General features: G+C 41.2%; 2 protein-coding genes across 2 annotated transcripts in view; both read right to left on the reverse strand.

The window, feature by feature from the left end:
• Positions 1 to 3,926: 3,926 nt before the first annotated feature.
• On the reverse strand, positions 3,927 to 17,627 carry LOC145876145 (uncharacterized). Its single transcript, XM_082971934.1, has 2 exons — positions 17,103 to 17,627; positions 3,927 to 7,887 (listed from the first exon to the last, which is right to left on the reverse strand). Exons 1-2 carry the CDS (start codon positions 17,389 to 17,391, stop codon positions 6,413 to 6,415), a joined length of 1,764 nt encoding a protein of 587 aa, XP_082828060.1. The 5' UTR covers positions 17,392 to 17,627; the 3' UTR covers positions 3,927 to 6,412.
• Positions 17,628 to 24,118: 6,491 nt separating this feature from the next.
• The window catches only part of LOC145876148 (uncharacterized), a 36,883-nt gene continuing 33,019 nt past the window's right edge, over positions 24,119 to 27,982 (reverse strand). Inside the window, exon 4 of the mRNA XM_082971937.1 lies at positions 24,119 to 24,992. Within this exon, the coding sequence (XP_082828063.1) occupies positions 24,343 to 24,992 (650 nt within the window). The 3' untranslated portion in view covers positions 24,119 to 24,342. The remainder of the gene's footprint in view (positions 24,993 to 27,982) is intronic.

The raw sequence follows: 27,982 nt of genomic DNA on the forward strand, positions 1-27,982 counted from the left end.
AGTTGAACCCTTCATTTTTAGAGTGTAGTCGGCTCTATTTACTCTCAGATTCAAACATGATGATTAGTATCAACGATCAAGTCAGCTGCTGCTGCTCCAATACAGTATGAGGTGAGACGGTGAACTGGGCAGTCAGCTGCTGCAGCTCCAATACAGTATGAGGTGAGACGGTGAACTGATGTTGAACCGGGCAGTCAGCTGCTGCTGCTCCAATACAGTATGAGGTGAGACGGTGAACTGATGTTGAACTGGGCAGTCAGCTGCTGCTGCTCCAATACAGTATGAGGTGAGACGGTGAACTGATGTTGAACCGGGCAGTCAGCTGCTGCTACTCCAATACAGTATGAGGTGAGACGGTGAACCGGGCAGTCAGCTGCTGCTGCTCCAATACAGTATGAGGTGAGACGGTGAACCGGGCAGTCAGCTGCTGCTGCTCCAATACAGTATGAGGTGAGACGGTGAACTGATGTTGAACCGGGCAGTCAGCTGCTGCTGCTCCAATACAGTATGAGGTGAGACGGTGAACTGATGTTGAACCGGGCAGTCAGCTGCTGCTGCTCCAATACAGTATGAGGTGAGACGGTGAACTCATGTTGAACCGGGCAGTCAGCTGCTGCTGCTCCAATACAGTATGAGGTGAGACTGTGAACTGATGTTGAACCGGGCAGTCAGCTGCTGCTGCTCCAATACAGTATGAGGTGAGACGGTGAACTGATGTTGAACTGGGCAGTCAGCTGCTCCAATACAGTATGAGGTGAGACGGTGAACTGGGCAGTCAGCTGCTGCTGCTCCAATACAGTATGAGGTGAGATGGTGAACTGATGTTGAACCGGGCAGTCAGCTGCTGCTGCTCCAATACAGTATGAGGTGAGACGGTGAACTGATGTTGAACCGGGCAGTCAGCTGCTCCAATACAGTATGAGGTGAGACGGTGAACTGATGTTGAACCGGGCAGTCAGCTGCTGCTGCTCCAATACAGTATGAGGTGAGACGGTGAATATGTACATGTAGGTAGAGTTATTAAAGTGACTATGCAGAGATGATAACAGAGAGTGGGGGGGAGGGGCCTTCCTCTGACACCGCCTGGTAAAGAGGTCTTGGATGGCAGGGAGCTTGGCCCCAGTGATGTACTGGGCTGTACGCACTACCCTCTGTAGTGCCTTGCGATCGGAGGCAGAGCAGTTGCCATACCAGGCAGAGATGCAACCAGTCAGGATGCTCTCGATGGTGCAACTGTAGAAGCTTTTGAGGATCTGAGGACCCATGCTAAATCTTTTCAGTCTCCTGAGGAGGAATAGGTTTTGTCGTGCCCTCTTCACGATTATCTTGGTGTGCTTGGACCATGATAGTTTGTTAGTGATGTGGACACCAAGGAACTTGAAGCTCTCAACCTGCTCCACTACAGCCCCGTCGATGAGAATGGGGGCGTGCTGTCTTCCTTTTCCTGTAGTCCACAATCATCTCCTTTGTCTTGATCATGTTGAGAGAGCGGTTGTTTTTCTTGCACCACACGGCCAGGTCTCTGACCTCCTCCCTATAGGCTGTCTCATCGTTGTTGGTGATCAGGCCTACCACTATTGTGGCATCGGCAAACTTAATAATGGTGTTGGAGTCGTGCCTGGCTGTGCAGTCATGAGTGAACAGGGAGTACAGGAGGGGGCTGAGCACGCAACCCAGAGGGGCCCCTGTGTTGAGGATCAGTGTGGCGGATGTGTTGTTACCTACCCTTAAAAAACATGAGCTGGCGCACACCCAGAAGAATAGTTTGTGAGGAGGTGCTGACTAACGGCGAATAAACTATAAACTATCAAAATAAAGTTGCACACTCCATGTTTAAACTCCCAGTAATTTATTGGGTATTTACCAACGTTTCAGCATCACTGTGCCTTCTTCAGGGTGATGTCATCAATACTTGAACCAGGTTATGTAGACAAACAGTGCAATTAGTGCAACCAATGACAATAGTGAGGGGTGTGTCATAATCATTAAGTTCATTAAAATGAATTAGTGAAACTGTTAAATAGTATATGACATATTAAATATATTACTGTATTGTTATCATATAGAAACATCATGGAATATTGTACATCATATTAAATATATTACTGTATTGTTATCATATAGAAACATCATGGAATATATTAAATATATTACTCTATTGTTATCATATAGAAACATCATGGAATATTGTACATCATATTAGCATCAACATACATTGTTTCATTCAATTTCACATAATAAGGATATTTAATATTTTCAAGTTCAGAAGTCAGAACCCATCACCTGCTATGTAAAATAGACAGAAGAATGCACAATGGTCAATGCTATCTGGGATCCTTGGGACATCCCTACCCTAAACCCTAACCTTAACCCCTACCTTAACCATTTTAAATGTCAACTTCAACGGGCTAGGGACGTCCCAAGGATGTATCTCTACCTGAAAATACATGATCTAAGTGATTGATAGTTGGTATTCAGCAGTCATAAAGCCTTATTTACTTTAATGAACTACTAAAATAGTGATTTAGTCAGACAGCATAGACAGCAGCTCTACACTTTATTGACTGACTGATCCATTCATCCTTCCATCCCTCCTCAGCCTTCCTCTCCTCTGAAGACCCAGTGAGGGTGGAGCTCAGTCAGAGAGCTGTTGAGGGACTGGTTAGGAAGAACACTTCTACAGCCAGAGAGGTGAGAGGTCACACATGATTTAGATGGTAAATATTTATGTCCCCTTAGTGGTTCATCACGTCAGCAAAAGGGAATATGTTCCATCATCTATATTTATTTACATTAGTGCAAATTGTTCACATTTCTCACCCCTTTTGGCTGTATGAAAGTTAATTTCCCCTCAGGCACACACATTTGTTCTTTGTTATTACCCGAGCCACTGCCTGTTCAGCCTGCTATCATCCAGAAGGCGAGGTCAGTACAGGTGCATCAAAGCTGAGACCGAAAGACAGAAAAACAGCTTCTATCTCAAGGCCATCAGACTGTTAAACAGCACAGAGAGGCTGCAGCCTACATATAGACTTGACATCATTGGCCACTTTAATAAATGGAACACTAGTCACTTTAATAATGTTTACATATCATTTCTCATCTCATATGTATAAACTGTATCTCAGTCTATGCTGCTCTGACATTGTTTATCCATATATTTATATATTCCTAATTCCATTCCTTTACTTAGATTTGTGTGTATTAGGTATTTGTTGTGAAATTGTTAGATATTAATTGTTAGATATTCCTGCACTGTGGGAACTAGAAGGACAAGCATTTCACTACACCTGCAATAACATCTGCTGAACACCTGTATGTGACCAACAACATTTGATTTATTATGAAGGTCATTTGTGTCAAATGTACTTTTCCCCTCATTCACCCCATCTCTTTACATTGCTGATGCATAATCAGTGGCCTGACTGTGTCAAAGGCCCATCCTGGTAGATCTGAACCTAATGCAGCTTGGAGTGATCAGATGTCACATTTAGGTGCCAGGTGTAACTGAGGCCATAGATGCTCCATATCCATTACTTTGAGTGGTTTATATAATATGACTAAATGCATTTCTTTCTGTGTTGCAGGGACAGTCAAGAACTGGAACAGCAAGGCCACAGAACATGACATAAGCAGAGCTGTGGGAGACCACCTCAAGCCCCTGGTAGAGCCGGGGGTGGTGTTTACCACTCCACCACGCCTTCAGCAGGCTGGAAAAGTGGGATTGATCTGGTTGATCCATTTGTTTGTGTCCGTTTCCAGTAGTTGAATCCTTTGACATATTGTTGAATTAAACATTTATCTTCAACAAATGCACTGGGTTGGTTGAAAAGTGATACTAAACGTACATACCAGCACTATTTTGACATAGTGGGAAATATAATGAATTTATACTTTTTTCATAATAAGATGGACCAAGATACGTATTGGTTTTGCAAGAGTCTGTTGATTGTCAGTCATTGGGTTAATTTCTTTTGCAATATGTTCAAATCAAGCTTTATTTATACAGCACATTTCAGACATGGATGCTTCACAGGAAAAAAATAAAACAATGAAAATAAACAGAAATATTTACCACAACAAACATAAGATTAACAACTGAAAGACGAATTAGCATTCTAAGGAAAATCCATTGATTAAAATATTAATTGGATGCAACATCCAACCCAAAATATAAGCATGTTTTTAGGAGGGGCTCTGAAAGACACTATGGGGGTGTCCACTGGAAGTTGACTAGTAACAACAACTGGGACCTAAAAGACACCCACCATGAGACCCACTAAATCTGCCCAAGAAGAGGAAAACAAAAGAAAAACCCACACCAAACTTAAAGACAGGAAGTAAACCAAAAAGGTGGAGCAACTAAAGGTGTTGACTCTCCACATGTATCAAGACAACTGGAGCACTGGGCCAGACACTCTTAAATAGAACCTGGACCAGCTCAGGTGAAACACCTTCCCACTAACGAGATGGACAAGCCAGCACAGGTGTAACACATACTGACTAACGAGGTGACACCAATCAGTGCGTCCTACGTGCTAACGAGCTAGACGGGCTAACGAGCTAGACGGGCTAACGAGCTAGACGGGCTAACGAGCTAGACGTGCTAACGAGCTATACGTCCTAACGAGCTAGACGGGCTAACGAGCTAGACGTGCTAACGAGCTAGACGGGCTAACGAGCTAGACGGGCTAACGAGCTAGACGTGCTAACGAGCTAACGGGCTAGACGGGCTAACGGGCTAGACGTGCTCACGAGCTAGACGTGCTAACGTCCAACCTCAAAACATAAATGGAAAAACCAAAGCCTGTAACACCTTATGACAACAAATATATCCTATATTTCTTTTGGACAAGTTTGCTCACCACCAACAGAAAACAACTTCCATTTCACATTATAATCAACTACAATGCTTCACCTTCACCAATATAAACATGGTGTCTACTGGATGTCAACAATTAAAAACAAGAAAAAAAACACGTATTTCTAAATAATAATATACAATAGTATTATTTGTTTCTCCTTTTTCTTTCTATAGAATCCTAAATCCCACTAGCTTCTAGAACTCTCGTCTTCCTAAAACTCACTAGCTTCTAGAACTCTCGTCTTCCTAAAACTCACTAGATTCTAGAACACTCGTCTACCTAAAAAACACTAGCTTCTAGAACTCTCGTCTTCCTAAAACTCACTAGCTTCTAGAACTCTCGTCTTCCTAAATCCCACTAGCTTCTAGAACTCTCGTCTTCCTAAAACTCACTAGCTTCTAGAACTCTCGTCCCCTTGGAACGAGCCCAAACAAAACTCATCTCCAATACGGAAAAACGTGCAGTCAAAATACATTGTGATCCATGGCAACGCACTGTCTAAACACAAAACTTTTTGACTGCCCACCTTGAGACAATCAGCAACCAAGTTGTCCTCACCACAGACATGTCTGATTTCAAGAGGAAACTCCTGCAATATCCATAGTAACTTTCCACCTCACTGCAGAGCTTCTGTCCCTTTTCAGGGTTCACTAGATAGGCATGTTGTTGGATCGGGGCCCAGTCCCCAATGTCATGCTCTAGTACATTTGGGTTGGCACATCTGAGAATGAACCCTGATATTTTAAAAGCAGGGCAACAATGTCAATATAATTGTACCAAAAATTGTCAGTTGGTTGCATGAATAAATATCATCAATAAATCGATTACTAAATCTGATCATGAAATGTAAATATGAAATATTTGGTTGCATAGTCATATTTTCAATGTCTTTTCAATGACATGTTGCTAGATGGGATATCCCCAATGTCAAAACACAGTTTTAACGTGTCCAAATCAATAACCAATATGCAGAAACAGTTTGGGATATATTGAAAACATAAAATGTGCTATATACACAAACATCTGCCACAATAATCATGTTACTCCTTATAAAATAGGGGGAAATTAGGGGGAAATCAGGTTGTACGTGATGTTGAAACTAACAACTAAACAAAACACATGGAAATGGGAGATATATTTTACCTCACTGATTAGAGGACAACCTGCAGAAGACAGTCAGCTACATTTTGGAGTGATGCATTTAAATGTAGGGGTCGCTAAACAAAGGAACACAACACTTATTTGTCATAACTCATCGATATCATGTTAAAATCATTTGTGTGACAGGAGGGAGATGAAGTTGCACGTCCTGTTAAAACGAACAGCTCAAAAAGCACACGGAATCTGGGAATAATGTGTACATCCCTGGTTAGAGGACAATTTGTAGAAAGCAGCTAGCTACATTTTGAAGTGTTGCATTTTGATTCAAGTGCGTCACCAACATGGTAAGTGTAACACAGCTCTTTTTGGTTCTACATTGTGACATCATTAAAATACTCCTTCTACAATGTTAAAACATTCTACATTGTGACATTATTTCATTGATATCATGAAACAACTCCTTCATGTATTTTCTGATGTTTAATCAGAGATCTGTTATCAGAGTATCTCTTCCCACATTGATCACAGCTAGGAGATTTCTCTCCTGTGTGTGTTCTCTGATGTGATACTAGGCTGGTTAGCCAAGAAAATCTTGTCCCACATTGACTACAGCTATATTGTTTCTCTCCTGTGTGTGTTCTCTGGTGTATAGTGAGATAGCTAGACGTAGAAAAACTCTTCCCACATTGAGTACAGCTATATGGTTTCTCTCCTGTGTGTGTTCTCTGGTGTATAGTGAGATAGCTAGACGTAGAAAAACTCTTCCCACATTGAGTACAGCTATATGGTTTTTCTCCTGTATGAGTTCTCTGGTGTTTAGTGAGATAGCTAGATGTAGAAAAACTATTCCCACATTGGTTACAGCTAAAAGGTTTCTCTCCTGTGTGTGTTCTCTGGTGTATAGTGAGATAGCTAGATGTAGAAAAACTATTCCCACATTGGTTACAGCTATAAGGTTTCTCTCCTGTGTGTGTTCTCTGGTGTAATATCAGGCCGTCTGACCGAGTAAAACTCTTCCCACATTGATTACAGCTATAAGGTTTCTCTCCTGTGTGTGTTTTCTGGTGCTTCTTCATATTCTGTGAAGTTGAGAATATTTTTCCACAATCTGAACAGTGGAAAGATTTCTCTCCTGTGTGTGTTTTCTGGTGTAGAGTCAGAGAGCCAGATGCAGCAAAACTCTTCCCACATTGATCACAGCTATATTGTTTCTCTCCTGTGTGTGTTTTCTGGTGTAATATCAGGCTGTCTGGCCGAGTAAAACTCTTCCCACATTGATTACAGCTATAAGGTTTCTCTCCTGTGTGTACTCGCTGGTGTTTAGTCAGATGGCAAGATGAAATATAAGTCTTCCCACATTGATCACAGCTATAAGGTTTCTCTCCTGTGTGTGTTCTCTGGTGTATTATCAGGCTGTCTGGCCGAGTAAAACTCTTCCCACATTGATTACAGCTATAAGGTTTCTCTCCTGTGTGTACTCGCTGGTGTCTACTCAGATGGCAAGATGAAATATAAGTCTTCCCACATTGATCACAGCTATAAGGTTTCTCTCCTGTGTGTGTTCTCTGGTGTGATAACAGGTTGCTTGACTGAGTAAAACTCTTCCCACATTGAGTACAGCTGTACGGTTTCTCTCCAGTGTGAATTCTCAGGTGTACTTTTAGTGCTTTTAAACTTGAGTAACTCTTCCCACAATCAAAACAGTGGTGAGATTTCTCTCCTGTGTGTGTTCGCTGGTGTATTTTAAGTTCTGATGAAGATTTGCAATGTTTTCCACAGTCAGAGCAGCAGATAGATTTCTTCCCTGTGGGTCTCTGCTGGTGTTTCTTGAGGTGATAGAATCTGGACAGACTCTTCTCTGACTCGTCAGCATCATGATGTTGAGGCTCCCCAGAGGATCCATGATAGTCACGTCTCTCACCTGTGTGAACAAGTCAGACAGATAGTTAAAGGCTCACAACAGCAGAAATCCACTGAAAAAGGTGATGCCAACAGCGTAGCCATGATACTGTACAACAATTGACGTCTGTAATGAATGTTAAAATGACTTGACAATTGTCTTAAGACAGTCAAGTGAGCAACAATAGTCATATTTAGTCTTGTTTTCACATTAGTAGTAACTAGAAATAAGTAAAAGGTGTTGAACTCCTAAGCAGTGTGCCAGGCGACTTTTGTTCTCAAATATAGGCACCTTTCTGTGTTTGCTAAAATTGCGACAAGGGCGATGCGCACACAATTTGATTGCAGAAACACCTCCCTGCTAATGCAGAAACCGCTAGTTATGGATGTAGTATATCTGCCTGGAGCAAAAATGGTGAGCAAGTGGCCTAAGCTGTGCCATTAGAGATTCTGGGTTCGAGTCCAAGCTCTGTTGCAGCCGGCCGCGACCGGGAGGCCCATGGGGCGACGCACAATTGGCCCAGCGTCGTCCGGGTTAGGGGAGGGTTTGGCCGGCAGGGATATCCTTGTTTCATCGCGCACTGGCGACTCCTGTGGCGGGCCGGGCGCAGTGCACGCTGACCAGGTCGCCAGGTGTACAGTGTTTCCTCCGACACATTGGTGCTGCTGGCTTCCGGGTTGGATGGGCATTGTGTCAAGAAGCAGCGCGGCTAGGTTGGGTTGTGTTTCAGAGGACGCATGGCTCTCGACCTTCGCCTCTCCAGAGTCCGTATTGGAGTTGCAGCAATGAGACAAGACTGTAAGTACCAATTGGGGAGAAAAAAGGGGTGAAAAAAAATATATATTTAACAAATGGTGAGCAAAGATTAGTTTTCACAATGTATTCTGAATATTACAGCACTAGATCAGGAGTGTTACTCAAGGAAACTCACATTAAGCTCTGTGTCTATTCACTAATTCACCACCGTGGGGGAAACTCAGGGGAGTTCTCATAGGCTGACAGCAAAAATAGCCTCCATTTCCAGGTTGATTATGATTATTATCATCATTTGACACTACTTTGGATTATAATTGTAAGGCTCGTTTGAATGTCCTGATTTAATATAATATTTGTGTTATTGTCAAATGTACTACTTTATATTTAAAAACGACTTCAACCAGTAAAATGCTCATTGGCTAGTTTTCCATCAGCCTGACATCAGCCTGACAATGAGGTTTTGTCCACTAAGTGTATGCCAAAATGGTCTATAATCTCACCTAACAATAACATAGACCTACTGTAGGACCCATAACTTCACCTAACAACAACATAGACCTAGGACTATAAATCATTTAATATTTTAGGTGAAACAAGGAGACTAAAATGTCTTTGTCATGACAATTCATAACCTGATCACCAGATAATTTTGTGAATAATCCCACTAGGCTACTCTGTAATGTGTTGTCATTCTAAATGTCCTGAATAAAGGAAAATAGCTCTGTGTGTTGTACAATAGCCTATCCATCAAGGAACAGTTCTCTACACATTATGAGCTAAGTATCTCCGTTTCCAAACGGACTAACGAGACCCTACTGTAAATCAAGTAGACAATAACACATTATAAATATCGATTTGTTTGGGATGTTGGATCCAACGTGGAGCACGGCATAACTGTCTTTACCGGTGTAATGAATGAAGAACTACGTTTGACTGGCATGCAGAAAATGATTTCCTGGATCAGCTGATGATAGTTGAACATGTGACTGTAACTAAACAGCTACAGTATTAAGTATTATGTGTAATTATTGAAGAACCGCATTAATGACAGTATCCATTTGGGAGTTGTCAATAAAGTTAAGGTGACTCTCGGTTAGAACCATTGGATTTAGTAAACTGAAATGATTTAGGATTTCTGTGCCCATGAAAACTGTTTTCCCAGCGTAACATAAGGAGACACTAAATGTTACGTAGTTAGAGAGCATTTCGGAGATCTGAATATACAAAACAACTGTCCGACAGCAAGATCCAGTATTTAAGTTAAAGTTCATCATATGACAAGCATAACGTTATGACTATAACTACTGTTCCCTGAAGGAGGGAAACTAGGTAGAACATACTATTAAATCCACACGTTATGACTATAACTACTGTTCCCTGAAGGAGGGAAACTAGGTACAACATACTATTAAATCCACACGTTATGACTATAACTACTGTTCCCTGAAGGAGGGAAACTAGGTACAACATACTATTAAATCCACTGGCTTACTGGTGTTCTTCCATGCCGTCCATGGGAGGGGTGCGTCACTTGAGTGGGTTGAGTCACTGACGTTGTCTTCCTGTCTGGGTTGGCGCCCCCCCTTGGGCTGTGCCGTGGCGGAGATCTTTGTGGGCTATACTCGGCCTTGTCCCGGGATGGTATGTTGGTGGTTGGAGATATCCCTCCAGTGGTGTGGAGGCTGCGCTTTGGCAAAGTGGGTGGGGTAATATCCTACCTGTTTGGCCCTGTCCGGGGGTTTCATCAGATGGGGCCACAGTGTCTCCTGACCCCTCCTGTCTCAGCCTCCAGTATTTATGCTGCAGTAGTTTATGTGTCGGGGGGGCTAGGGTCAGTCTGTCACATCTGGAGTATTTCTCTTGTCTTTTCCGGTGTCCTGTGTGAATTTAAATATGCTCTCTCTAATTCTCGGAGGACCTGAGCCCTAGGACCATGCCTCAGGACTACCTGGCTTGATGACTCCTTGCTGTCCCCAGTTCACCTGGCCGTGCTGCTGCTCCAGTTCAAACTATTCTGCCTGCAGCTATGGAACCCTGACCTGTTCACCGGAGGTGCTACCTGTCAAAGACCTGTTGTTTTCAACACTCTAGAGAGCAGGAGCGGTAGAGATACTCTCAAAGATCGGCTATGAAAAAGCCAACTGACACTTACTCTTGTGTTACTGACTTGTTGCACCCTCGACAACTACTATGATTATTATTATTTGACCATGCTGGTCATTTATGAACATTTGAACATCTTGGCCATGTGCTGTTATAATCTCCACCCGGCACAGCCAGAAGAGGACTGGCCACCCCTCATAGCCTGGTTCCTCTCTAGGTTTCTTCCTAGGTTTTGGCCTTTCTCTGGAGTTTTTGCTAGCCACCGTGCTTCTACACCTGCATTGCTTGCTGTTTGAGGTTTTAGGCTGGGTTTCTGTACAGCACTTTGTGATATCAGCTGATGTAAGAAATACATTTGATTTGATTTGTGACTATAATTACTGTTCCCTGAAGGAGGGAAACTAGGTACAACATACTATTAAATCCACACCTCGCTGGAAGCCCCGCATTCCACAGGTGATGAGCGTGAGACTCGGATATATTCCTTAACCTGTTAGGGCTAGGGGGCAGTATTGACACGGCTGGATAAAAAACATACCCGATTTAATCTGGTTACCACTCCTACCCAGTAACTACAATATGCATATACTTATTACATATGGATAGAAAACACCCTAAATTTTCTAAAACTGTTTGAATGGTGTCTGTGAGTATAACAGAACTCAAATGGCAGGTCAAAACCTGAGAGATTCCTTTACAGGAAGTGGCCTGTCTGACCATTTCTTGAACTTCTTTTCCATCTCTATCATTTACTAAGGATCTCTGCTCTAACGTGACACTTCCCACGTCGTCCATAGGCGCTCAGAGCCCGGGAAAAAACAGAATGTCGTCATTCCAGCCCCAGGCTGAAACACATTATCGCCTTTCTCAAGTGGCCGATCAAGGGACACTGGGCTTATGCGCGTGACCCGACCGCCCCCGCCTTTGGGATTTTTTCCTCTGTTTGCCGAAAAGGAGATTCCCTGTCGGAATATTATCGCTTTTCTACGAGAAAAATGGCGTAAAAATTGATTTTAACCTGTTGGGTCTAGGGGGCAGCATTTGCACGTCTGGATAAAAAAAATGTACCCGATTTAATCTGGTTACTAATCCTACCCAGTAACTACAATATGCATATACTTATTATATATGGATAGAAAACACTCTAAAGTTTCCAAAACTGTTTGAATGGTGTCTGTGAGTATAACAGAACTCATTTGGCAGGCAAAACCCTGAGACATTTTCTGACAGGAAGTGGATACCTGATGTGTTGTATTGACTTTAAACCTATCCCATTGAAAAACACAGGGGTTTAGGAATATTTTGGCACTTCCTATTGCTTCCACTAGATGTCACCAGCCTTTACAAAGTGTTTTGAGTCTTCTGGAGGGAGATCTGACCGAACAAGAGCCATGGAACGTTGATGTCCCATTAGACACCTGGCGCGCTAGTTCATGTTGGGTACCCTCGTTCCAATACGTTATAAAAGAGTATGCATTCGTCCACCTTGAATATTATTCATGTTCTGGTTAAAAAAGGCCCTAATGATTTATGCTATACAACGTTTGACATGTTTGAACGAACGGAAATATATTTTTTCCCCTCGTTCATGACGAGAAGTCCGGCTGGCTTACATCATGTGCTAACGAGACGGAGATTTTTGGACATAAATGACGAGCTTTTTTGAACAAAACTACATTCGTTATGGACCTGTGATACCTGGAAGTGACATCTGATGAAGAGAATCAAAGGTAATGGATTATTTACATAGTATTTTCGATTTTAGATCTCCCCAACATGACGTCTAGTCTGTATCGCAACGCGTATTTTTCTGGGCGCAGTGCTCAGATTATTGCAAAGTGTGATTTCCCAGTAAGGTTATTTTTAAATCTGGCAAGTTGATTGCGTTCAAAAGATGTAAATCTATAATTCTTTAAATGACAATATAATATTTTACCAATGTTTTCTAATTTTAATTATTTAATTTGTGACGCTGACTTGACTGCCGGTTATTGGAGGGAAACGATTTCCTCAACATCAATGCCATAGTAAAACGCTGTTTTTTGATATAAATATGAACTTGATAGAACTAAAAATGCATGCATTGTCTAACATAATGTCCTAGGAGTGTCATCTGATGGAGATTGTAAAAGGTTAGTGCATCATTTTAGCTGGTTTTATGGTTTTGGTGACCCTGTCTTTGACTTGACAAAACATTACACACAACTCTTGTAAATGTACTGTCCTAACATACTCTAAATTTATGCTTTCGCCGTAAAACCTTTTTGAAATCGTAAAACGTGGTTAGATTAAGGAGATGTTTATCTTTCAAATGGTGTAACATAGTTGTATTTTTGAAAAATTTGAATTTTGACATTTATTTGGATTCAAATTTGCCGCTCTTGAAATGCACCTGCTGTTGATGGAGTGCACCACGGGTGGCACGCTAGCGTCCCACCTAGCCCCAAGAGGTTAAACAGCGGTTGACATGCTTCGAAGTACGGTAATGGAATATTTAGAATTTTATTGTCACGAATTGCGCCATGCGCGCGACACTTCTTTACTATTTCGGATAGTGTCTGGAATGCACAAACAAAACGCCGCTATTCGGATATAACGATGGATTATTTTGGACCAAACCAACATTTGTTATTGAAGTAGCAGTCCTGGGTGTGCATTCTGACGAAGACAACAAAAGGTAATCAAACTTTTATAATAGTAAATATGATTATGGTGAGTGCTAAACTTGCCGGGTGTCTAAATAGCGAGCCCGTGATGCCTGGGCTATGTACTTAGAATATTGCAAAATGTGCTTTCACCAAAAAGCTATTTTAAAATCGGACATATCGAGTGCATAGAGGAGGTCTGTATCTATAATTATTAAAATAATTGTTATGCTTTTTGTGAACGTTTATCGTGAGTAATTTAGTAAAATGTTAGCGAATTCCCCGGAAGTTTGCGGGGGGTATGCTAGTTCTGAACGTCACATGCTAATGTAAAAAGCTGGTTTTTGATATAAATATGAACTTGATTGAACAAAACATGCATGTATTGTATAACATAATGTCCTAGGGTTGTCATCTGATGAAGATCATCAAAGGTGAGTGCTGCATTTAGCTGTCTTCTGGGTTTTGGTGACATTATATGCTGGCTTGAAAAATGGGTGTCTGATTATTTCTGGCTTGGTACTCTGCTGACATAATCTAATGTTTTGCTTTCGTTGTAAAGCCTTTTTGAAATCGGACAGTGTGGTTAGATTAACGAGAGTCTTGTCTTTAAATAGCTGTAAAATAGTCATATGTTTGAGAAATTGAAGTAATAGGATTTTTAAGGTTTTGAAAATCGCGCCACAGGCTGCCAGTGGCTGTTACGTAGCGTCCCACCTAGCCCATAGAGGTTAAATGATTTAATCCTTAAATGTAATACCTCACTTCACCGACCCAGGAAGTGGAGGAGCCAAACAGGTGTTGTAACTCGTTCATAACTGGCACGCAGATCGTAGAAATGGTAAGATAAATTGGCACTTCAAACGGAAGTGGAAAAAGTTTGCCTATTTTACCGGAAACTTCAGGAGCATAACGTCAGAATTAACGAAGGCCAGCAGCAGGTGGGGAATTGGTTATTTTCTTCTGGTTATATTGACCTCTGGCTTCCTCAAGTAATTTGTTTGTGTTAATTATTTAATCAAATGCTTGAAGCATCAGTTCAATTCAAGTTCTGCACATACAGTTGATTTTATTAAACACATGGGGTGTGTCTATATGAACAAATACACGTCATAAAATTTCAACCAATCAATTGGTAGAAAGAATACAGTAGGTTGTATCTCTCTAGGTCATGCCAGTAGGTTACAGTAGGTTGTATCTCTCTAGGTCATGCCAGTAGGTTACAGTAGGTTGTAACTCTCTAGGTCATGCCAGTAGGTTACAGTAGGTTGTAACTCTAGGTCATGCCAGTAGATTACAGTAGGTTGTAACGCTCTAGGTCATGCCAGTAGGTTACAGTAGGTTGTAACTCTCTAGGTCATGCCAGTAGGCTACAGTAGGTTGTATCTCTCTAGGTCATGCCAGTAGGTTACAGTAGGTTGTAACTCTCTAGGTCATGCCAGTAGGCTACAGTAGGTTGTATCTCTCTAGGTCATGCCAGTAGGTTACAGTAGGTTGAACCTCTCTAGGTCATGCCAGTAGGTTACAGTAGGTTGTATCTCTCTAGGTCATGCCAGTAGGTTACAGTAGGTTGTAACTCTCTAGGTCATGCCAGTAGGTTACAGTAGGTTGTATCTCTCTAGGTCATGCCAGTAGGTTACAGTAGGTTGTATCTCTCTAGGTCATGCCAGTAGGTTACAGTAGGTTGTATCTCTCTAGATCATGCCAGTAGGTTACAGTAGGTTGTAACTCTCTAGGTCATGCCAGTAGGTTACAGTAGGTTGTAACTCTCTAGGTCATGCCAGTAGGTTACAGTAGGTTGTAACTCTGTAGGTCATGCCAGTAGACTACAGTAGGTTGTATCTCTCTAGGTCATGCCAGTAGGTTACAGTAGGTTGTAACTCTCTAGGTCATGCCAGTAGGTTACAGTAGGTTGAACCTCTCTAGGTCATGCCAGTAGGTTACAGTAGGTTGTATCTCTCTAGGTCATGCCAGTAGGTTACAGTAGGTTGTACCTCTCTAGGTCATGCCAGTAGGTTACAGTAGGTTGTACCTCTCTAGGTCATGCCAGTAGGTTACAGTAGGTTGTAACTCTCTAGGTCATGCCAGTAGGTTACAGTAGGTTATAACTCTCTAGGACATGCCAGTAGGCTACAGTAGGTTGTAACTCTCTAGGTCATGCCAGTAGGTTACAGTAGGTTGTAACTCTCTAGGACATGCCAGTAGGCTACAGTAGGTTGTATCTCTCTAGGTCATGCCAGTAGGTTACAGTAGGTTGTAACTCTCTAGGTCATGCCAGTAGGTTACAGTAGGTTGTACCTCTCTAGGTCATGCCAGTAGGTTACAGTAGGTTGTACCTCTCTAGGTCATGCCAGTAGGTTACAGTAGGTTGTATCTCTCTAGGTCATGCCAGTAGGTTACAGTAGGTTGTATCTCTCTAGGTCATGCCAGTAGGCTACAGTAGGTTGTATCTCTCTAGGTCATGCCAGTAGGTTACAGTAGGTTGTAACTCTCTAGGTCATGCCAGTAGGCTACAGTAGGTTGTAACTCTCTAGGTCATGCCAGTAGGTTACAGTAGGTTGTATCTCTCTAGGTCATGTCAGTAGACTACAGTAGGTTGTACCTCTCTAGGTCATGCCAATAGGCTACAGTAGGTTGTAACTCTCTAGGTCATGCCAGTAGGTTACAGTAGGTTGTAACTCTCTAGGTCATGCCAGTAGGTTACAGTAGGTTGTACCTCTCTAGGTCATGCCAGTAGGTTACAGTAGGTTGTATCTCTCTAGGTCATGCCAGTAGGTTACAGTAGGTTGTATCTCTCTAGGTCATGCCAGTAGGTTACAGTAGGTTGTATCTCTCTAGGTCATGCCAGTAGGTTACAGTAGGTTGTATCTCTCTAGGTCATGCCAGTAGGTTACAGTAGGTTGTATCTCTCTAGGTCATGCCAGTAGGTTACAGTAGGTTGTATCTCTCTAGGTCATGCCAGTAGGTTACAGTAGGTTGTATCTCTCTAGGTCATGCCAGTAGGTTACAGTTGGTTGTATCCAAGTGGAAACAATTATCAACCCAATGTGGAAAGTGTTGAATTTGGTCAACAACAAAATGAATGGCTTATTTGCTACGTGAGGTTTACTTGATCTAACAGAAGTTTCGTAATGATTAAGTTGTTACGTGGACACGTGACATACCGACAACTTTGATAAAAACACTATTGGAGTTGTCTCCAGATCGCTATGCATATTCATGCTAGTAGCTTAGCATCTCTCTCCATTGAATACAGGCGGTTGACGACAACAACCCTCATAGAATATAAACAATAGATTACAATAATAAGATGTATCCACCAATCCAAAGACAGGATAGGCGGGAGATAGACAACCCACAGTGCAGCTTTGTGGACAACGACTCCCCTTGTCAGGACGGAGAGACATCTTGTCAGTATATCCATAATCTTTGGTGTAGCCAACCCAACTCTCACATGGCTCTATTGGGGGTCACGGTGTGTAGTAAAACATCACTACATTAAAATCACTACATGCCGTGGCCCCCCAGTCTGCAGTCAGCAGATAGACCCTCCTCAAATATATATGTTAAGTCACTTTTTGGAAACGGAACGGAGAAAACAAGGGGTAGCTTGTCTCTACGTCGTCTGATTCTAGACATATCAGTCATCATCCCAGGGCCCTCCGTTGAAGAGGTATTGACGAGCCAACTCCGAATATCCAAAGTTAAAAACTAATTGAAGGCGGTACTTACTGGTGTTAATCAGATCTCCTATCTCCTCCTCTTCATCTTTCAATGTGACAGTAATCTCCCCTTCCTTCTTCACTCCAAAAACAGCATCATCCTCTTCTTCCTCTTGTTTAACTGAAACGTCTTTCTCTTCATCTTTCACTGTAACAGCCTCACCCTCTACTTCTTGTTTTACTGTAACATCCTCCTCTTCCTTCTCCTCTTTCACGACAATGTTCAGCCCCAGAGCTTCTGTCTCCGTCCAGCAGACCTCCTCTTCTTTAACAGGAGAGGAGTAGTTTAGGGAGCTCATGTTCGGGGATGTTAGCTAGCTAGCTATCATTAGCGACTAGGCTAATGCTAACTTAACCAGCCAGCTACTATAGCTGACTAATAAAAAATAACGTAATATTAAATTAAATAGGTTAACAAGTAGATACGACAGAAGTGTGTCTAAAACACAGTAGCTAATATAGACCGAAAGCGTATAAATAGCTTGATTCTTTCGGCTATGTTGGCTAGCAAGCTACCGAGGTGGTTGACGAGCTGTTTATGAAGAACCGTCCACTAGATTATACGTCACGCTGCAGCATCGCCTGAAAGACGCACATCGCCGTCTGCTGACTGGAGGGAAACGCAGTTGAGGATCACATTTTATATTCAGTCAAAGATTATTTTACATGGATTTAATTAAATAATACTATTGAGACATACAAAGACAGGAATGTGGTGATTGATTAGTGAGAATAAAAAATGTTTACTACAGCACATTTAAGGCAGTTTCATTCAGTCAAACAACATATAAATAAGTAGCCAGCTGCTGTAGGTCTATACTGCTCCTACATGGTGTAAGAATACATCATGTAGATGTATATAATGAACAGACTAGGTCTATACTGCTGCTACATGGTGTAACAATACATCATGTAGATGTATATAATGAACAGACTAGGTCTATACTGCTCCTACATGGTGTAACAATTGTTAGGGTTGAACTGGCTATTTGTATGCATAACCTTTATAATATACTGGGGAAGCTATGCTACAATATTAAGTATATGAACTGCGAGTAAATCAACTGAAGACAAGAAGAACTACAACCGGCAACAGGAAGTGCGTCACGACGCTGGTTATCAGCCTACACGCCGACGACAGGAGGAGCAAGTTTAAACCACGCTCCTCCTCCCTCGGACAGGCCAGCATTGAGCGGGAACTCTCTCTGTCAGTATAAAAGACAGAACAATAGGATGTGTTGCTCTCTTCTCTGTTTTGCCCTGCGAGGTAAAACAGCGAGACCGTATATATACACGAACCACACATATACCACGCACGTGTTTGCATTAATTAAAGTACAGCTAAATCAGAAGTTACTATGTGCTGACTATTTTGTTCTGTTACCAGAAACGAACTGTCGCAACATTAACATGGTGAACCCGGACGGTCTGGTATATAGGACGTTTACGCTGAGCATTTAATCAGCCAATTGGACTTCGCTTTCGGGGAAACGGTGTACTTTACAAATTGTCCGGGCTACTAAAAACAGGTAAGCAGACACCTATTGTTATAATAACTAAAGATCTGCATATTGGCTTTAACCAAATTAATTTTGTGAAGCACCTGTTCGATGTAAGTGAACAAAATTATGAATTATTATGAGTAGATAAGAAATTTGATAGTCACCATTGTGAAATGCAAACCTGTGGTAGATGTGTTGTTATTAATGGTACCTTTGAGTATTTTGCACCTGGCGAGATCCGTAAAATATAAAAGGTGCGGTTAGGTTCAGGGAGAATACTGAAATCTATCGGCGAGATTCGTAAGGAAGGATACGATTAGGTTCGATGATATAGGGAATAATTGGGTTTGTAATTGGTATCGGCAATGATTCGTACATATAGAAATGCGGTTAGGTTCGATCGGGAAATTTTAGATAGAGAATAATTGGGTTTGTAATTGGTATCGGTAATGATTCGTACATATAAAAGTGCGGTTAGGTTCGAGGAATTACCCCGACAATGATCGTGAAATTTTAGATTTGAATACTGGATGACCGGCAAGATTCGTTCATATAAAGGTGCGGTTGGGTTCGGTAGAGTAATTCTTGGGAAAGGAGGTGAGGTTATAAGGCGAAATAAAAGAGGAATACTGAATTGAGGATTTAAAGATAAGAGAATAATGGTATAATAAAAGGATTGGAAATAAAATAATATGATACATTTAGGCGTGGAATAATAGGGAATAGTTTACTGTTTGAAATTATTAACGAAAAAGCAATAAAAGACGGGAGGAATATTTTAGATAGGACGATAATTGTGGCTATTGGCAAGGCCCATACTGCGGGAGTGGTTGGGTCTGAAGAATATATGGTTTAAATGAGAGATATTGTTGACTCGACTGGAGAGTTATCAAATTAGTTGATGTTTGAAGCTTGACACTGTAAAACCCGGGTTTAAATAATTGGTTTGAAATGTTATGGAGTGATATTTGAATTGTATTGAATAACTCCGGTTCCATATAATTAGGTTAAAATAAGAACCGAGTTTAACTAAATAGGTTGAAATAAGTGGATTTAAATAAATAGTTAACGTGCTTTAAATAAGGGACTAATTATCGAATTGGTCAGAAATAAAAACTAAAATCATACAGTAAAACTAAAATATGACTATCAGTGAAGAAGTGGAGAGAGTATTACAGGCTCTAAAATCCACGCTGGAAATCAACGGAGGGAAAGAATAGAAGAGACGAGGAGAGAAACTCTATATGGATTGGATAGAGGATGGTTGGGTATTGTCTCCTGATGGAGTTCCCACAGAAGGTGAGCCAGGTGGAATACTGGGAGCATTGAAGCGGAAAATTCAGAAAGCAGAGGGGAAATGGAAGAAAGCGGGAGAACCCGGAGAAGGTACATTTATGGAAGCAATGGAGAAAGCCAGACAGAAGGAGAGAATAGGACTGATAATGATAGAGAAGCTTAAGTAAATGGGGAAAGAAAAACAAAGTAACGAGGAGGAACAGGAAAAGACAGAGAGGACTCCCACGGCTCACACAGAGACAACATCTAAAACCATATTATACCCCTCCATGGCTGACCAGGGGTGGCGGGAGAAACCAGATAGCGAGGTGGTGGTAGTGGGACGGAGGCAACTATATCAAGTGCCGCCCGTAACTTTACCCCCTCCCCCATATGCTAGTCCTCAGGGAGCCGAGGGAGGTAAAGAGGAAGAGACACAGGGAGGAGGACAGGATGTAGCCACTTTATTAAAAAAGTGGATAGAAACAAAGGGAGATATAATGATAAGAACGTGGGGTCGAGAGCGTGTAAGTGGTGCTGCACCACCCAGAGCCCCCAGTAGACCCGTTTACCATAACCAAAGTCCGGATGGGAATAGACAAAAGAAAGGGGGAGATGGATGCTTTAACTGTCACAAACCGGGTCATTTTGCTAGAGAATGTGAGGTTCTGTGTAAACACTGCAATAAAATAGGTCGAAACTGCAAAAAGAGTGAATCGGTTGAGATAGAGCAACTAACAGTAACTGTCGGGGTAACAGAGTACCTGATAACAAACCTAGGAGAAATAGCGGGGAGGAGCAGAGACTCCGTAGACAGAAGGGGAAAAACAGGGAGATACGCTGACAAAGACGGAGTGAAGCGGTGTTTTAACTGCGATAGGACGGGACATCTCGCAAGAAACTGTTATACACCCTGTAAACATTGTGACGGAGTTGGACATAACCACCGAAATTGCACCTCCAAGCAATAGCATTGGTGGTTCAGTGGTAGAATTTTCGCCTGCCACGCGGGAGGCCTGGGTTCGGATCCCAGCCCATGCACTATGGGACTACAATTTTATTGTTATGTTTTGAATGGAACCATAAGGTTGATGGTGGTTGTTTAAGATATAAACCGAACGTTTTGATGGCTTGTTTAGTTTAAAATGAAGAGAAGGTTACCGAAATCTAATGAATTATAATGAGCGGATAGGGAGTAGTAATAAATTGTATTAAGTATTATATAAATTTGGCGATTTACATGGTACATATAAAGTCATAGACATTTCAAAAATGTGAAGCCGAAAGAGATACAGTTGGAACATTGGTTTTAATTTTACTATAGAGGTAAGGCAGAACGTTGGTTGAGTAGTGGGTTATATTTTTGCTTACGGGTAAAACAAAAGATGAGAAGAGAATTGGTTATGTGCGCTGAGCTATGCTTGGGCTATGTTTGGCTGGAAGGAAGCATTTTGTGATGTGAAGCTGGTTATTGATTCTTGGTTTGAATGTTTAGGTAACACCAGTGAATTACAAAAGGAAGTTTATGTATTTAAACATTATACTCTGTTTCCATTACGTGGAACAATGTCAGGACAGTACAGTGAATTACAGGTTGAGTTAATTTTATATTTACAGGGACAGGGCAAATTCATCACAGTTGTGCGTGTGCTTGGCCGGTATGCGCGTTCCTGTAAGACGTAAGATAGCGCGAGGACGAGCTTTGTGAGGGGGTGAGTGTAACCGATGTGAAATGGCTAGTTAGTTAGCGGTGGTGCGCGCTAATAGCGTTACTCGCTCTGAGACCTTGAAGCATAGTTTAGTTACTTCTGTAGTAAAACAATTTCATATGTTTTGGAAATTAGCTAGGTTGCATATGGTTATTTGAAGACATTTTTTTCATTTGCTTTTAAAAGAGAGGTTGGAATCAAGTATGATGCCGTGGAACTTAAAATCAGATATCACCTGGAACTTTTCCCCTGATACAATAGACATCTGTCTCAGGGGCATCAGTTGTTTTCCTTGTAAGGAACATGCAGACTGTGTTTGGTGTTTTTTAATTTTATTGAGATGCAAACATGAGTCTCTTAGCAACTTTGTCATCTGAACCGTTACAGTAGTGAGTTTTTGTGTAGGTTGTTTGTTAATTGCATGCATTTATCACTGTATCATCTGCATACATTGGAACTTCAGACCCTGTACAGACAGAAGGAAGATCATTCATGTATGAGCTGAACAGTATTGACCTTTGGGGAATTAAAACATTGTATATTATGAATGGAAAAAAGTTTGTTTTGATTCTTACGCTGATGAGACAGCACACATTTTTTGAAAGGTTTTAGATTTGTTAAACAAGGATTGTTGTACTAAATTTATGCTACAGGTTGAAATGATTTGATTGCTGGAAAGAGGTTATGGGTTTGTTTATTGTTTACTGTTTATTTTTGGTGTTGTTTTCACTTAAACATTGTATTATCTGATGTGTTTGAGTAGGATTCTTTCCTCCAGGACGGATGAAAGTCAACTGAAGTATTAAAGGCGACATGAGAGAACACGTCTCAAACTACATTTTATTAAATGCCTGGGATTAAATATTGCTGAACAATCCAAAGGTGGAAAAAGCTATCACATATTTGTTGGACATTGGTCTAGTAATGATACCAGGATAATTGTGTCTAAGGGTCAATTAAGCATGCATATACAATTGATGCAGATTAAAACTAATGATTAATGATTTGAGGGAGTACAGTGGAATTATCATTAGGTTTTGTTTGTAGTTAACTTTTGGGTTTCTGAATCAGTTGTATAATGAATGCTAACGAAGTGTTTTGTGTTTGTCTTTGGGAAAATGGGGATTTCATTGTCTCTCTTGGGAATGTTTCCTGGGACTATAATCTTGGGTGAGTGAGATTGAGGCTGTAAACTACCCAAATGGAAAAGGCCTGGACATATTTTGTTTGTTTTTACTTTAGGGTTTGATAATACCCACACACAACACTGTCATGACGTTGGCCTGTGGGTAAGGTTTATGACCCCCCCCCCATAAATACCTTTCTCTCTTCCCCTCTCTGAATCTACTGAAGGACCTGAATAGACTGTGTTAAATATAGAGGTTTATGACCCCCCCCCCTATAAACATATTTCTAAATATATATTTTTCTACAACCTTATTTTTTGAAAAACTCACTAGCTTCTAGAACTCTCATCACCCCAATCAGGAACCAAGTCGTCCAAAAGAGGAAAACACAAATCTTTTTGACTGCCCACCCTTGAGACAATCAGAAACCAAGTTGTCCTTATCACAGACATGTCTGATTTCAAGAGGAAACTCCTGCAATATCCATAGTAACTTTCCACCTCACTGCAGAGCTTCTCTCTCTTTTCAGGGTTCACTAGATAGGCATGTTGTTGGATCGGGGTCCAGTCCCCAATGTCATGCTCCAGTACATTTGGGTTGGCACATCTGAGAATGAACCCTGATATTCTAAAAGCAGGGCAACAATGTCAATATAATTGTACCAAAAACCCAAAAATTGTCAGTTGGTTGCATAAATAATTATCAGTACTAAATGTTACATGTAAATATGAAATATTTGATTGTCTTATTTTCAATGACATGTTGCTAGGTGGGATATCCCCAATGTCCAAACACAGTTTAAACGTGTCCAAATCATTAACCAATATGCGGAAACAGTTTGTGATAAATTGAAAACATAAAATGTGCTATATACACAAGCATCTGCCACAATAATCATATTACTTGTATTTTTTAAAACAAGCACCTTATAAAATGCACAAGCACCAAAAACGCTGTTGTTTTGACAAGTAGCTATAAATCACTGATATCGATTAGGGGGGAAATCAGGTTGTTCGTGCTGTTGAAACTAACACAACTAAAAAACACATGGAAATGGAGATATATTTTACCTCACTGGTTAGAGGACAACCTGCAGAAGACAGTCAGCTACATTTTGGAGTGATGCATTTAAATGTAGGGTCCCTAAACAAAGGAACTTATTTGTCATCACTCATCGCTAAAATCAATTGTGCGAGAGGAGGGAGATGAGGTTGCACGTCCTGTTAAAACTAACAGCTCAAAAACCACACGGAATCTGGGAATAATGTGTACATCACTGGTTAGAGGACAACTTGTAGAAAACAGCTAACTACATTTTGAAGTGTTGCATTTTGATTGAAGTGGGTCACCAACGTGGTAAGTGTAACAGAGCTCTTTTTGTGTTAGTCACTTTTTGTTAAATCTCATAAATAGTAACTCTTCCATTTCAGAGCCTGGATTTTCCCCCTGAGGCTAATATCCACATCATGTTGAAATCAATAGAACAGGGGACAAACGTTTAGGGTTCTACATTGTGACATCATTAAAATACTCCTTCTACAATGTTTAAACATTCTACATTGTGAGATTTCATTTCATTGATATCATGAAACAATTCCATGTATTTTCTGATGTTTGATCAGAGATCTTTAATCAGATTATCTCTGGTCACAGCTATAAGATTTCTCTCCTGTGTGTGTTCTCTGGTGTACTGTCAGACCGCTAGATGAAACAAAACTCTTCCCACATTGACCACAGATATAAGATTTCTCTCCTGTGTGTGTTCTCTGGTGTAAAGTCAGCTGGCCAGATGAAACAAAACTCTTCCCACATTGATCACAGCTATAAGGTTTCTCTCCTGTGTGTGTTCTCTGGTGTAAAGTCAGCTGGCCAGATGAAATAAAACTCTTCCCACATTGACCACAGATATAAGGTTTCTCTCCTGTGTGTGTTCTCTGGTGTACAGTCAGAGAGCCAGATGTAGTAAAACTCTTCCTACAATGATCACAGCTATAACATTTCGCTCCTGTGTGTATTCTCTGGTGCACTCTCAGAGTTTCAGATTGACTAAAACTCTTCCCACATTGATCACAGCTATAAGATTTCTCTCCTGTGTGTGTTCTCTGGTGCACTCTCAGAGTTTCAGATTGACTAAAACTCTTCCCACATTGATCACAGATATAAGGTTTCTCTCCTGTGTGTGTTCTCTGGTGTGATACCAGATGGCAAGATTGACCAAAACTCTTCCCACATTGATCACAGCTGTAAGATTTCTCTCCTGTGTGTGTTCTCTGATGCATTTTAATGCCTGATGAGGTGAATCTCTTCCCACAGTCAGAGCAGCAGTGAGTTTTCTTCCCTGTGGGTCTCTGCAGGTGTTTCTTGAGGTGTTCTGATCTGGAGAGACTCTTCTCTGCCTCTTCAGCATCACGAGGTTGTTGAGGCGCCCCAGAGGATCCACGATAGTCACGTCTCTCTCCTGTGTGAACAACAAAGACAGACAGATGGTTAAAGGCCCACAACAGCGGTAATCCACTGTAAAAGGTGATGCCAACAGCGGCGCCATGATGTTATACAACAATTGACATCTGTAATGAATGTTAAAATGATTTGATATTTGTCTTAAAATGAGCAAGAATAGTCATATTTTATCTTGTTTTCACATTAGTAGTAACATTAAGATTGTAGGCTAGAAATAAGTTATTCATGTTGTTGAAATCCTAAGCAGTGTGCCAGACGACTTTTGGTCTCCAATATAGGCCCCTTTCTGTGTTTAATAAAATTGCGGCACGAGGGCAATGCGCAGAAACTCCTCCCTGCTAATGAGGAAACCGATAGTTATTACATTTACATTACATTTAAGTCATTTAGCAGAAGCTCTTATCCAGAGCGACTTACAAATTATGGATGTAGTATATCTGGTAATGAGGAAACTACTAGTTATGGATGTAGTATATCTGGTAATGAGGAAACCACTAGTTATGGATGTAGTATATCTGGTAATGAGGAAACCACTAGTTATGGATGTAGTATATCTGGTAATGAGGAAACCACTAGTTATGGATGTAGTATATCTGGTAATGAGGAAACCACTAGTTATGGATGTAGTATATCTGGTAATGAGGAAACCACTAGTTATGGATGTAGTATATCTGGTAATGAGGAAACCACTAGTTATGGATGTAGTATATCTGCTAATGAGGAAACCACTAGTTATGGATGTAGTATATCTGGTAATGAGGAAACCACTAGTTATTTTTGTAAAGTTATTTTTGAATCTGGCAATGCGGTTGCATTCACGAGATGTTAATCTATAATTCTTTGAATGACAATATTATATTTTACCAATGTTTTTGAATAGTAATATTTTAATTTGTTGTGCTGATTCACTGGTGGTATTGGACGGAAAATATTTTCTGAACATCACCGCCATTGTAAAATTCTGTTTTTGGATATAAATATAAACTTGATAGAACAAAAAATGCATGTGTTGTCTAACATAATGTCCTAGGAGTGTCATCTGATGAAGATTGTCAAAGGTTAGTGCATAATTTTTGCTGGTTTTCTGCTTTTGGTGATGCCTGTCTTTGCATTGAAAATAGCTGTATGTAATGTTTTGTCAATGTACTGTCCTAACATAATCTAACTTTATGCTTTCGCCGTAAAGCCTTTTTGAAATCGGACAACGTGGTTAGATTAAGGAGATGTTTATCTTTCAAAGGGTGTAAGATAGTTGTATGTTTGAGAAATTTGAATTATGATATTTAATTGTTTTCAAATTTGGCGCCCTTGATATTTCACTGGCTGTTGATAGTGTGTACCGGGGGTGGGACGCTAGCGTCCCACGTAGCCCATAGAAGTTAATGCACCACCACTAATGAGTTGTGGAGCATCTCAAAGCAAATGTTTCTTCACCTCAAACAGCAAGTGCACCTCAGCCACGCTCAAGGTCCTAAACGATATATCTTAACCGCCATCGATAAGAAACAATACTGTGCAGCCGTATTCATCGACCTGGACAAGGCTTTCAACTCTGTCAATCACTGTATTCTTATCAGCAGACTGAACAGCCTTGGTTTCTCAAATGACTACCTCGCCTGGTTCACCAACTACTTCTCTGATAGAGTTCAGTGTGTCAAATCGGAGGGCCTGTTGTCCAGACCTCTGGCAGTCTCTATGGGGGTGCCACAGGGTTCAATTCTTGGGCCGACTCTCTTCTCTGTATACATAAATGATGTCGCTCTTGCTGCTGGTGAATCTCTGATCCACCTCTACGCAGACGACACCATTCTGTATACTTCTGGCCCTTCTTTGGACATTGTGTTAACAACCCTCCAGACGAGCTTCAATGCCATACAACTCTCCTTCCATGGCCTCCAACTGCTCTTAAATACAAGTAAAACTAAATGCATGCTCTTCAACCGATCGCTGCCTGCACCTGCCCGTCCGTCCAGCATCACTACTCTGGACAGTTCTGACTAAGAATATGTGGACAACTACAAATACCTAGGTGTCTGGTTAGACTAAACTCTCCTTCCAGACTCACTATAAGCATCTCCAATCCAAAGTTAAATCTAGAATTGGCTTCCTATTTCGCAACAAAGCATCTTTCATTCATGCTGCCAAACATACCCTCATAAAACTGGCCATCCTACCGATCCTCGACTTCGGCGATGTCATTTACAAAATAGCCTCCAATACCCTACTCAATAAATTGGATGCAGTCTATCACAGTGCCATCCGTTTTGTCACCAAAGTCCCATATACTACCCATCACTGCGACCTGTACGCTCTCGTTGGCTGGCCCTCGCTTCATACTCGTCGCCAAACCCACTGGCTCCAGGTCATCTACAAGACCCTGCTAGGTAAAGTCCCCCCTTATCTCAGCTCGCTGGTCACCATAGCAGCACCCACCTGTAGCACGCACTCCAGCAGGTATATCTCCCTGGTCACCCCCAAAGCCAATTCCTCCTTCGGCCGCCTCTTCTTCCAGTTCTCTGCTGCCAATGACTGGAACGAACTACAAAAATCTTGCTTTTACCTGCCTTATCTCACCTCATTTGCTCACATTGTATATAGACTTATTTTTCTACTGTATTATTGACTGTATGTTTGTTTTACTCCACGTGTAACTCTGTGTTGTTGTATGTTGTCGAACTGCTTTGCTTTATCTTGGCCAGGTCACAATTGTAAATGAGAACTTGTTCTGAACTTGCCTACCTGGTTAAATAAAGGTGAAATAAAAAATAAAATAAAAGATCAATGTCCCTGTTTTATTAGATAGTACTCACTGTATTT

Source organism: Salmo salar, unplaced genomic scaffold (assembly GCF_965601325.2).
Source record: "Salmo salar unplaced genomic scaffold, fSalSal1 ptg000465l, whole genome shotgun sequence".
Classification (NCBI taxonomy): domain Eukaryota; kingdom Metazoa; phylum Chordata; class Actinopteri; order Salmoniformes; family Salmonidae; genus Salmo; species Salmo salar.

Bases quoted from the DNA above. Each gene is read 5' to 3' on its own strand.
- LOC145876145 (XM_082971934.1), bottom strand. From the start codon at position 17,391: ATGAGCTCCCTAAACTACTCCTCTCCTGTTAAAGAAGAGGAGGTCTGC. The intron at 7,888-17,102 runs GTAAGTACCGCC...TTGTTCACACAG, and splicing joins AGGAGATCTGATTAACACCA to GTGAGAGACGTGACTATCAT.